We start from the raw sequence: 12,500 nt of genomic DNA, 5'->3' as shown, positions 1-12,500 counted from the left end.
ATGAGTCTGCTCTGTGGCAGAATACATCCACCAGTCTGCTTTGTGGCAGAATACATCCACCAACCTGCTTTGTGGCAGAATACATCCACCAGTCTGCTCTGTGGCAGAATACATCCACCAACCTGCTCTGTGGCAGAATACATCCACCAATCTGCTCTGTGGCAGAATACATCCACCAGTCTGCTCTGTGGCAGAATACATCCACCAGTCTGCTTTGTGGCAGAATACATCCACCAACCTGCTTTGTGGCAGAATACATCCACGAGTCTGCTCTGTGGCAGAATACATCCACCAGTCTGCTCTGTGGCAGAATACATCCACCAGTCTGCTTTGTGGCAGAATACATCCACCAGTCTGCTTTGTGGCAGAATACATCCACCAACCTGCTTTGTGGCAGAATACATCCACCAGTCTGCTTTGTGGCAGAATACATCCACCAGTCTGCTTTGTGGCAGAATACATCCACCAGTCTGCTTTGTGGCAGAATACATCCACCAGTCTGCTTTGTGGCAGAATACATCCACGAGTCTGCTCTGTGGCAGAATACATCCACCAACCTGCTCTGTGGCAGAATACATCCACCAGTCTGCTTTGTGGCAGAATACATCCACGAGTCTGCTCTGTGGCAGAATACATCCACCAGTCTGCTTTGTGGCAGAATACATCCACGAGTCTGCTCTGTGGCAGAATACATCCACCAGTCTGCTTTGTGGCAGAATACATCCATGAGTCTGCTCTGTGGCAGAATACATCCACCAGTCTGCTTTGTGGCAGAATACATCCACCAGTCCTGCTTTGTGGCAGAATACATCCATGAGTCTGCTTTGTGGCAGAATACATCCATGAGTCTGCTCTGTGGCAGAATACATCCACCAGTCTGCTTTGTGGCAGAATACATCCACCAACCTGCTTTGTGGCAGAATACATCCACCAGTCTGCTCTGTGGCAGAATACATCCACCAACCTGCTCTGTGGCAGAATACATCCACCAATCTGCTCTGTGGCAGAATACATCCACCAGTCTGCTCTGTGGCAGAATACATCCACCAGTCTGCTTTGTGGCAGAATACATCCACCAACCTGCTTTGTGGCAGAATACATCCACGAGTCTGCTCTGTGGCAGAATACATCCACCAGTCTGCTCTGTGGCAGAATACATCCACCAGTCTGCTTTGTGGCAGAATACATCCACCAGTCTGCTTTGTGGCAGAATACATCCACCAACCTGCTTTGTGGCAGAATACATCCACCAGTCTGCTTTGTGGCAGAATACATCCACCAGTCTGCTTTGTGGCAGAATACATCCACCAGTCTGCTTTGTGGCAGAATACATCCACCAGTCTGCTTTGTGGCAGAATACATCCACGAGTCTGCTCTGTGGCAGAATACATCCACCAGTCTGCTTTGTGGCAGAATACATCCACCAACCTGCTTTGTGGCAGAATACATCCACCAACCTGCTCTGTGGCAGAATACATCCACCAGTCTGCTTTGTGGCAGAATACATCCACCAGTCTGCTTTGTGGCAGAATACATCCACCAGTCTGCTTTGTGGCAGAATACATCCACGAGTCTGCTCTGTGGCAGAATACATCCACCAGTCTGCTTTGTGGCAGAATACATCCACCAACCTGCTCTGTGGCAGAATACATCCACCAGTCTGCTTTGTGGCAGAATACATCCACCAGTCTGCTTTGTGGCAGAATACATCCACCAGTCTGCTTTGTGGCAGAATACATCCACCAACCTGCTCTGTGGCAGTATACATCCACCAGTCTGCTTTGTGGCAGAATACATCCACGAGTCTGCTCTGTGGCAGAATACATCCACCAGTCTGCTTTGTGGCAGAATACATCCACGAGTCTGCTCTGTGGCAGAATACATCCACCAGTCTGCTTTGTGGCAGAATACATCCATGAGTCTGCTCTGTGGCAGAATACATCCACCAGTCTGCTTTGTGGCAGAATACATCCACCAGTCTGCTTTGTGGCAGAATACATCCATGAGTCTGCTTTGTGGCAGAATACATCCATGAGTCTGCTCTGTGGCAGAATACATCCACCAGTCTGCTTTGTGGCAGAATACATCCACCAACCTGCTTTGTGGCAGAATACATCCACCAGTCTGCTCTGTGGCAGAATACATCCACCAGTCTGCTTTGTGGCAGAATACATCCACCAGTCTGCTTTGTGGCAGAATACATCCACCAGTCTGCTCTGTGGCAGAATACATCCACGAGTCTGCTTTGTGGCAGAATACATCCACCAGTCTGCTCTGTGGCAGAATACATCCACGAGTCTGCTTTGTGGCAGAATACATCCACCAGTCTGCTTTGTGGCAGAATACATCCACCAGTCTGCTCTGTGGCAGAATACATCCACCAGTCTGCTCTGTGGCAGAATACATCCACGAGTCTGCTCTGTGGCAGAATACATCCACCAGTCTGCTCTGTGGCAGAATACATCCACGAGTCTGCTTTGTGGCAGAATACATCCACGAGTCTGCTCTGTGGCAGAATACATCCACCAGTCTGCTTTGTGGCAGAATACATCCACGAGTCTGCTCTGTGGCAGAATACATCCACGAGTCTGCTTTGTGGCAGAATACATCCACGAGTCTGCTTTGTGGCAGAATACATCCACCAGTCTGCTTTGTGGCAGAATACATCCACCAGTCTGCTTTGTGGCAGAATACATCCACGAGTCTGCTTTGTGGCAGAATACATCCACCAGTCTGCTTTGTGGCAGAATACATCCACCAGTCTGCTCTGTGGCAGAATACATCCACGAGTCTGCTTTGTGGCAGAATACATCCACGAGTCTGCTCTGTGGCAGAATACATCCACCAGTCTGCTCTGTGGCAGAATACATCCACGAGTCTGCTTTGTGGCAGAATACATCCACGAGTCTGCTCTGTGGCAGAATACATCCACCAGTCTGCTTTGTGGCAGAATACATCCACCAGTCTGCTTTGTGGCAGAATACATCCACGAGTCTGCTTTGTGGCAGAATACATCCACGAGTCTGCTTTGTGGCAGAATACATCCACCAACCTGCTCTGTGGCAGAATACATCCACCAGTCTGCTCTGTGGCAGAATACATCCACCAGTCTGCTTTGTGGCAGAATACATCCATGAGTCTGCTTTGTGGCAGAATACATCCATGAGTCTGCTTTGTGGCAGAATACATCCACGAGTCTGCTTTGTGGCAGAATACATCCACCAACCTGCTCTGTGGCAGAATACATCCACCAACCTGCTCTGTGGCAGAATACATCCACCAGTCTGCTTTGTGGCAGAATACATCCATGAGTCTGCTTTGTGGCAGAATACATCCATGAGTCTGCTTTGTGGCAGAATACATCCACCAGTCTGCTCTGTGGCAGAATACATCCACCAACCTGCTCTGTGGCAGAATACATCCACGAGTCTGCTTTGTGGCAGAATACATCCACCAGTCTGCTTTGTGGCAGAATACATCCACCAGTCTGCTTTGTGGCAGAATACATCCACCAGTCTGCTTTGTGGCAGAATACATCCACCAGTCTGCTCTGTGGCAGAATACATCCACCAGTCTGCTTTGTGGCAGAATACATCCACCAGTCTGCTCTGTGGCAGAATACATCCACCAGTCTGCTCTGTGGCAGAATACATCCACCAGTCTGCTTTGTGGCAGAATACATCCACCAGTCTGCTTTGTGGCAGAATACATCCACCAACCTGCTTTGTGGCAGAATACATCCACCAGTCTGCTCTGTGGCAGAATACATCCACCAGTCTGCTTTGTGGCAGAATACATCCACCAACCTGCTTTGTGGCAGAATACATCCACCAGTCTGCTTTGTGGCAGAATACATCCACCAGTCTGCTCTGTGGCAGAATACATCCACGAGTCTGCTCTGTGGCAGAATACATCCACCAGTCTGCTTTGTGGCAGAATACATCCACCAACCTGCTTTGTGGCAGAATACATCCACGAGTCTGCTTTGTGGCAGAATACATCCACCAGTCTGCTCTGTGGCAGAATACATCCACCAGTCTGCTTTGTGGCAGAATACATCCACGTATCTGCTTTGTGGCAGAATACATCCACGAGTCTGCTTTGTGGCAGAATACATCCACCAGTCTGCTTTGTGGCAGAATACATCCACGTATCTGCTTTGTGGCAGAATACATCCACGTATCTGCTCTGTGGCAGAATACATCCACCAGTCTGCTCTGTGGCAGAATACATCCACCAGTCTGCTCTGTGGCAGAATACATCCACCAGTCTGAGGCCTTGACTGTTGCTACACTTCTTGTGGTGAATGTGTCGCTAAAGTAATTTTCACCTGTAGATGTGGGGGGAGGGAGGGGGGTTGGAGCGAAGGGGCGGAGCTATCAGAACGCTCGGGTCAGTCACACAGCTCAGATCTTTTTCTGCAAGTGCTCACATCAGGTTTTACAAGCTCTTGCATTTTGCACCATATCTACCTTCACACCTCTCCACAGTGATGCTGCTAATCGTTAGCAGCTAACAGTCAACAGGTAACAGCTAACAGCTAGCTACCTGAGAACTGTCATTCACATGATGTTTCACCATCAGCCCAGGTGTATTTCAGACAGGTGAGGGGGATAGCATGCACCTGTCTGGTTGTAACAGGCTGCTGACATACATTAGCTCTCAGCTAACGTCAGCATGACGTCAGCGTTAACCAAGCTGCAGTTAGCATCCATCAAAAACTAAATTAACATGTGTATAAAGTGTGTATAATGTGTGTATTCTTGGTGTTATTGTGTATAAAGTGTGTATATAGTGTGTATTCTGTGTGTACCTCTGGGGGTAAGCATCTTGGTGTTATCAAATCAAATCAAGTTTTATTTATATAGCACATTTATAAACCATTTTTGGTCGAGCCAAAGTGCTGTAGCTACATATAATAAAATTAGCCTACAGTAGAGACACTTTACAGCAAATACAACAACACAGATTATTGTGTATATAGTGTGTATTGTGTACCTCTGGAGGTGAGCTTCTTGGTGTTGATGATCTTGGCGGCATACTCCTGTCCCGACAGAACCTTCACACAGCGGCGCACCACGGAAAACGCTCCCCTGGAAACACAGATAACCAATCAGCTTCATTTACAGAGAGGAAACGTTTAGACCAATCAGCTTCATTTACAGAGAGGAGACGTTTAGACCAATCAGCTTCATTTACAGAAGAGACGTTTAGACCAATCAGCTTCATTTACAGAGAGGAAACGTTTAGACCAGGCGTTCTCAAAGTTTTGATGAGTGAGGGCCAATTTAGGTACCCAATATTGGATTGAGGGCCGCCCAAGAAAAAACGGAACACAAAATAATTCCAAAACAAATCCTTTCTTTATTGTACTAACCAATTGTGTTAGCATGTTCAGCTCCACATGTCAGTAATACTGCTATCGTTAGCCACTGGTGTTGAGCTCCACTGTTAGCATTTTGCTAAATTATTTCAACGACACTTAAATGCATAATTATATTTTTGTAGCAACAGGTCTGTTAGATATTTCTGTAATATGTTTGCTAATACATTTGTATTCTTATAGGACACATGTTGGTGAAAGTAAGATATGGCGAAAGCCAGAAATATGTGAAAGTGTCTGAGACTGAAGAAGGCTATGAAAGCTACAGTACATTTCTTCAGAAAGGTATGGATAACTTGAATACATATCACTGATTGTTTGAGTCTAACAAATGAATCTTGTTTTAGTTAAACGTACCAATATTGTCAGGTGGTACATTTCAATATTCTCTCTCAGTAATAGAAAAGTTAGGTTTACCACTACAGAGTGAGCTGCACTTGACTGATGAATCAGGGACAGAGGTGGATGCAGATGTATTTGAAGAGCTTTTACAAGCAGGGAACCTTACAGTCAAAGTGTCCACAGGACAGTCTTCAGGTAAGATTCAGACTCGCAATGGAAAATCAGGGACCCATCCCTACTGAGTTTTTGCTGAGATTACCCTGTAACATCGTTTGGAGGGCTGAAAGTATGTTTTTGTTCTTCTTTCATTGAGTATGTCATTCTTTTATCTATCTTGCAGTTGTGCTTCAAAATGTATCGCACACTTTGCTGGAGTCGGACCTTTCAGACTCATTCTCATTCTCCGTGACCAATGCTTCATCCTCTGCGGTGTCTGATTCATCAGATGCAAGAATAGTTCTTGAGAGAGACAGTGGAGTGAAAAGAGTCCACGCTGATCGGGAATCAGCCAAAGAGGTACAGGGGACTACACTTTTGCAATTTACTCAGTTCTTTATTAATCATTAAACATTGATATATTGGGCAGATAACCTATGATTTGTATGGAATGCCCAAGATAATGACTTCCCATATGATTCTTCTTTATCTTCTAGATGGTCAGCGATGTTCTCCAGTCTAAGCTAGGGGGAGAAAAAATCTTGCAAGAGTATGCAACAACTAAAACATTGATGGATGGTACACGACGACAGATGGTAAACCTACTGGTGGCTGACATGATGGAAGTTCATGGGTAAGGACTGAATATTCCCTTTGGTGTTAATCATGTTTTCACAGATAGTGCTAATGTACATTTTGGAAACAGCTGCTCACATGTTAAAACAATCTAAAGCTGTAAGGCATTTATACTTTTAAGATAAAATATATATTTTTTTTTTTAAAGGAGGATCCCACCAACACATGTGCGAGAAACGTGTGCTCTTGGCATCATCACTCTATTTCCATGTCTAAGAGATCCATACTCAAAGAATGGATACGTAAGTCTATGAATGAATGACCTGTATTCGAATTTGTGAAAAGGAAGTGTGTTCATTCTTAACTTTTTGAACAACCTTCCTGCAATGCTATCACTTCTGTGTTCTCAGTTTTGATTTATTTTTGGATGTTACAGGAACACTACTATGATGCAGATGGTGGATCTGGCTACTTGGCATGGAGGATAAAGACGGTTCAGCGCAACACTGCGGTTCAGTCCCGGAGGTGCTACCCCAGCACTACCTATCAAGATGGTCCAAAGAGCAAGAGGGATTTTCTCTTGACTTGTGAGCAACTGACTGGCGAGGAATGCAGAGAGGCAATATCCTTCATGAAGCATTCAACTGACGAATCAGTTGTCAAAGAGAAGATGAAGGCAACATTTCAGTGTCGGCAAGCAATGACTCGGGACCAGCAAGCCTCTTCAACAGTCCTGGATGTGTTTCCTGGTTTCCTCGATGTCCCTGGCTTGGTAAGAACAACATGTCATATTTAGTTTCTTATTTGGATGGTCTGAGGGGTTGCCATGACTCATGGTGTTTCTCCTGTAGGTTGACCAAGATTTCACAATGATGTTTGGAGAAGAGATTTCTGGAAAAATGTTGGCGAGATGGCCCACTTGCTTCAAACCTAGGATCTTGGCAGACTGCAAGAACCTACACTCTAATGTTCATGTTGATGACCTCTTTTCTGCACAACAAAACTCAAATGAGTCAGGCAAGTATTTTCTCTTGCAGATTTTGTTTACTGAAAATCTTGAGACCTTTCAATGTTATCGGTTGCATAACCTTGATTTAAGACTATTTTCAGCTTTAAACGACTGACTGTTATATTTGCATCTTTCTTGCCCCTAGGATGGGACAGTGACCTGTCAAGCATTCTACTCTTGGTTCATCTACTCCCCCCAACCTCAAAAGGCCATAAGAAGAGTGCTAAAATGAGCTCGTATCAAGCTGTCAGCCATGTTGTGAGATATCTCAAGGTAGGCATTATTTTAGTTTTTGTATGCAGTTGTTATATCACTGACACTCCTTGAGTTGGGACCATTTTGTTTTAAGTAGCTTAGTCTGCCATTAAAACTTCTCTGTCTCTCTACGTTTTTGCAGATTGGAGCCAGTGTTGAGACCTTCCTTTCGAGTTTGGAACCAGGGCAGCCCTTCCTGCTGTGTGTTGGTGAACAGAAGAACAACATTCAACGGTTCTACGGTTCTACGTCATCGTTGACCACAAGGCCATCCCTTGCAAGGGGCAGACATCCATGGCAGCCTTCGATGAACTCTTCAAAGCTCACTTCATCTTCAGTGTCAACTACCATGAATCCCTCACCAGCTTCTACACTTTCATCCAAACCACGGTATTTAACATTGATATTGGAAGTGCCAAGGAAAGTCCCAGAGTCAAAGAACTCAGAGCAAGGCTTCTGCACACTGATATCTGGAGTTATATACATCACTGGATGCAAATATGCTGATTTGTTTTATCTGTAAGGGACACCACAAAAGTTCTGCATTGCTTCGTCAGCATTTGAAATTTCACCAGGGTTTGTATCCTGGAAAGTCATTACGTTTGAAATGTGGCCAGCCGGGATGTTCTTTATCCTATTGTACTTATTCAGGGTTCAAAAAGCACCTCTTCAGTCTGCACAGGGACACTGGTTCAACTGTTACTATGGACAATGTGGACACTCAACGAGAAACTGATGAATCTCCAAGTTCTCAGGCAGTTTGTACTGACACTTCCGTAACCTCCCAGGTTACTTTTGATACACAGCACGTGTTAAACATGTGTGGGTCTGTTGTAGCCCAGTTACAAGCATCTGGTGTTGCTGAGAGCACTGTCCAAGCAATGGTGGGGTCCATGGAAGAGCTTGTAAATGATATTCATAGACAAGCAAGAGATGCAGTTCTCAACTGCAGGTCAGAGGTCCAAGGCACTGATTTGGGTAAAAAGTTGGAAAATAGTTTTGATCAGCTAGAGAATCCTTTCACATCCTTTAATACAGGATCCAAACGACAAAGGTTCTTTGAAGAAAGGTGGGAGGTTGTTGAACCTGTTGAGTATGTTCTTGGGGTCAGATTTGATTTACGCAGAGATCGAACAACAGGAGTTTACAATCAGACACCTGTAACAGATACATTTGTGTATGTACCCTTGTTGGGAACCCTTAAGTCCATATTTAAGAACAGTGAACTATGTGAATTATTCCTGCAGGCAAAACAACAAGAAGAAGGTACTTATAAAGACATAAGTGATGGTTCATATTTCAAAAGCAATGATTTGTTTTCCAAGCAAAAACACGCTCTACAGGTTCAACTCTATTATGACGATTTTGAGACAGCAAATCCCTTAGGTTCAAAGAAGGGTATACACAAACTTGGTTGTATTTACTTCATATTGAGGAACCTACCCCCAAAATGTAATTCTGTGCTGATGAATATTCATGTCGTGGCACTTTTTCATGCACAAGACCTGAACAAATATGGATTTGATGCAATACTAAAGCCTCTCACTGATGATCTTAAAATACTGGAAATGCAAGGGATAGAGGTTTCTCTGACTCACCATTGCTAGGATCTGTTATTCAAGTAACCGGTGATAATCTGGGTTTACACGGGCTGTTTGGTTTTGTTGAGTGTTTCAGCGCAACATATTGTTGTAGATTTTGTTCAACTACCAAAGGAGATTTACAGTCCGTCTTCACTGAAGATGACCCTGGTATGGTTTTTCGTACTAAAGAAATCCATGCAGAACATAGTGCAGCTCTACAGGAAAATCCTATTTTAGGGTCAACATTTGGTGTCAAGAAGACATGCTTGCTCAATACACTAACATTTTTCCACACCTCTGATAACTACGCGGTGGACATCATGCACGATTTGCTTGAAGGTGTAGTGCAGTACGAACTGAAACTTGTATTTCAGTACCTTGTCAATAAGAAGTGTCTATCTCTGGAAACACTGTCAATGAGGATCCAAAGTTTCAACTACGGATATACTGAGAGACGGAACAGGCCAAGTGGTTTAAAAATGGATGAGAGCAAAAATCTTGGATTGAATGCAATTCAGTCATGGTGTCTCTTGCGAAATGCTCCCCTTGTTCTTGGTGATGTTGTTGAAAGAAACAACAATTGTTGGAATCTGCTCCTCCTCTTGATTCAGATTGTGAATATTGTTTTTTCACCAATTATTACAAATGGTATGACATATTATTTGAAGCATTTAATCATTGATCACCACAAGCTGTTCAAATCTTTGTTTCCTGACAGAAGACTTCTTCCAAAGCATCATTTTATGATACATTATCCAAGGTGTATTCCAAAAATAGGTCCACTCCTCCATGTATGGTGCATGAGATTTGAGGCCAAACATCATTTTTTTAAAAGATCAGTGAAGAATTTCAAAAACATTACAAAAAGCTTAGTAAAACAACACCAAAGACATTTGGCTTATCACTGGGAGAATGTTAATTTTCAGAGGTTCGAGTTTGGTCCAGTCAGGAAGGAAATGATCGACAGTTTGGAGGGTGGTGAGGCTTTAAGTGCTGCATTTAAGGTGAATGCATACTGCGACGTGTCAACTACTAACTGGATAAAGAACTATGGAACTGATTATCAAATTGGAATGTTTGTTTCCATAAGAACTGATAAAGAAACTCCTGTTTTTGGAAAAATCAATAATATCATTCTAAATGAAGATCGAGCTTTCATTTTGATTTGCAAAGTGGACACACTGTATTTTGATGAACACTATAGTTCATACTGTATTGAGGAGACGATTGATTCATTTTCTGTTATTTCTATTGATGATTTACGTTATTATAGACCCTATGACAAACAGTTTTCTAATGAGATGGATGGAAAAACATACATAGTGCCACATTGTCATATTGTGTAACCTGTGCTGTTAAGGACTGCATGGACGTACTGTGGAATGTAAATGTAAGACTATGTTGTATGTGTTGTTTTCACACAAATACAGTTACATGTTAACTGAACACTTTGAAACTTGGCTTGTGTCTTTCTTTTATATCGTTTTTATTAATAATGTTGCATTGTGTGTAGGTGAAATTATAAATTGACACCCTACAGTGCTTATGAATCAACTCTAAAGAGTTAAATATTGAGTTACATTTTATATCCTTAATAGTGTTAATGTGACTTTAACTCTATTTAGTGTTAAAAATGTACACTTGTGGTGTTAACTTTTGACACTGCAAGCTAGTGTTGCGTACATTTAACACTGACCGGTGTTGACCAGAGTTACATTTTAACTATAGAGAGAGTTGCTGGAACTCTGTCCTAGTGTAAACCTTTTAACACTTTCAAAAGTGTAGTTTTAACTCAAAACAGTGTGGACCCACTTTAAAAGTGTTGGATTTGACTCTATAAGAGTTAAATTAGCACTGCTGATTTTGCTGTGTATGTGCTTAGTGTCGTGTTGATATATGTGTTTAGAGTAGAGTGTTCAGTTACCTTATTTAGCTGTATTTTCTTACAGCTTCCTTTATTTAGTTGTACCACTTTTAGAGTGAGGTTTTGTTTCATTCTCTATATTAGTATTTATTTCTTCTGTATGCCTTTAGACTCATTTTGAGTCCTCCTTTTGTTCGGTTATTTGTCAACCGGTGCCCTTTTGGCCCTTTTGTTGTTTCAGGCTGCCTGCATGCCATTTTGTTTCACCTTGCTTTATAATAAAACCATTTATAATTATTACCAATTCCAATCTGGTGTATGTTGCTTTCCTCTTCCGCTAGTCGGGACGTAACAGATGGGCTATAGCAGTGGTTCTCAAACTTTTTCTGTCAGGCCCCCCCTTTGGAGAAAAAAAAAAGTCGGGCCCCCCAACACAAATAGTCAGGCTCAGTGGCGGCGCCAGAGATTTGTTTTGGGGGTGCTGTGGGGTAGCTTGACGTTTCATAGAGGGTGCTCAAACATTTAGGGGTTCCCATTAATGTACCGGGCGCTACAGAGGAATGTTCTACTGCAACACTCCCCACGCATATACACAGTGTGACAGTTACAATGAAGGCTCGATAATCAGCTCACGGCATATTGAAGTTGAAAGCATCAATCTGGTGCACTTTGAGAGCAACATAAAGAGATCTATGGATACATCTCTCAACACCCATTTGAAACAGAATTGTAAACAGAATTACTATTTCTTTATGGATATTTTACAAATCACTCCCCTTTAAAACTTTATTCTTTTTTTACTGTCATATAGTATTTCATAGCTGTTTTTAATTGATTCTCTTATTTTTTTATAACTATAATGATCATATAAACGTGTGCCTCGGAAATAATTGTTTACATTAATGGTGATCAAAACGTTTGAGACCCACTGAGAGGACTCTCCTCCACTTTGTTGTTGAAAAAACTCCTTATATCCGTTAGCGTAGCTCGCTAGCACCAACAATCTCCGGCACCGGTGCGCTCTCTTTCTCTCGCTCGCGCACACACACAAAATGGATTGTTCCACACACACACACAACACACACACACACACACACACACACACACACACACACACACACACACACTCACACACGCACCACACACCACACACCACCACACACACACACACAATCACACACACACACACACAACACACACACACCACACACACACACACACACACACACCACACAGAGCCGAGCTTTAAATGAAACACAGAGACCCAGAACGTAACAGTACTGTATCATATTATTTTCAATCAATAATTTTTCAAAATATGATTTTTTTTAA

At 43.0% G+C, this 12,500-nt stretch overlaps 2 protein-coding genes across 7 annotated transcripts in view; one reads left to right on the top strand and one right to left on the bottom strand.

Annotated features, from left to right (window-relative positions):
- Nucleotides 1-5,113, bottom strand: part of LOC117540297 (calcium/calmodulin-dependent protein kinase type II subunit alpha-like) — a gene marked incomplete at its 5' end in the record, with an annotated part of 18,724 nt that extends 13,611 nt beyond the window's left edge. Inside the window, one exon of the mRNA XM_034206903.1 lies at nucleotides 4,999-5,113. Coding sequence (XP_034062794.1) covers nucleotides 4,999-5,113 — 115 coding nt within the window. The remainder of the gene's footprint in view (nucleotides 1-4,998) is intronic.
- LOC117540295 lies at nucleotides 4,399-9,014 on the top strand. 6 transcript variants are annotated; one of them, XM_034206899.1, is made up of 10 exons: nucleotides 4,399-4,526; nucleotides 5,567-5,668; nucleotides 5,780-5,920; nucleotides 6,066-6,241; nucleotides 6,379-6,515; nucleotides 6,666-6,759; nucleotides 6,894-7,229; nucleotides 7,309-7,474; nucleotides 7,612-7,739; nucleotides 7,864-9,014. In XM_034206899.1, the coding sequence occupies exons 2-10, from the start codon at nucleotides 5,572-5,574 to the stop codon at nucleotides 8,242-8,244; spliced, it is 1,656 nt and encodes a 551-aa protein (XP_034062790.1). In that variant the 5' UTR covers nucleotides 4,399-4,526; nucleotides 5,567-5,571; the 3' UTR covers nucleotides 8,245-9,014. The 6 variants fall into 6 exon arrangements, with proteins under 6 accessions (XP_034062790.1, XP_034062793.1, XP_034062788.1 ...); XM_034206897.1 differs by having other exon boundaries at nucleotides 4,410-4,604; XM_034206902.1 differs by lacking the exon at nucleotides 5,780-5,920 and having other exon boundaries at nucleotides 4,408-4,526.
- Nucleotides 9,015-12,500: the final 3,486 nt, after the last annotated feature.

This window comes from Gymnodraco acuticeps, unplaced genomic scaffold (assembly GCF_902827175.1).
Source record: "Gymnodraco acuticeps unplaced genomic scaffold, fGymAcu1.1, whole genome shotgun sequence".
In the NCBI taxonomy this organism is placed as follows: domain Eukaryota; kingdom Metazoa; phylum Chordata; class Actinopteri; order Perciformes; family Bathydraconidae; genus Gymnodraco; species Gymnodraco acuticeps.
Note: the sequence above shows the minus strand (reverse complement) of the source record. Positions and strands in the feature narration are given on the sequence as shown.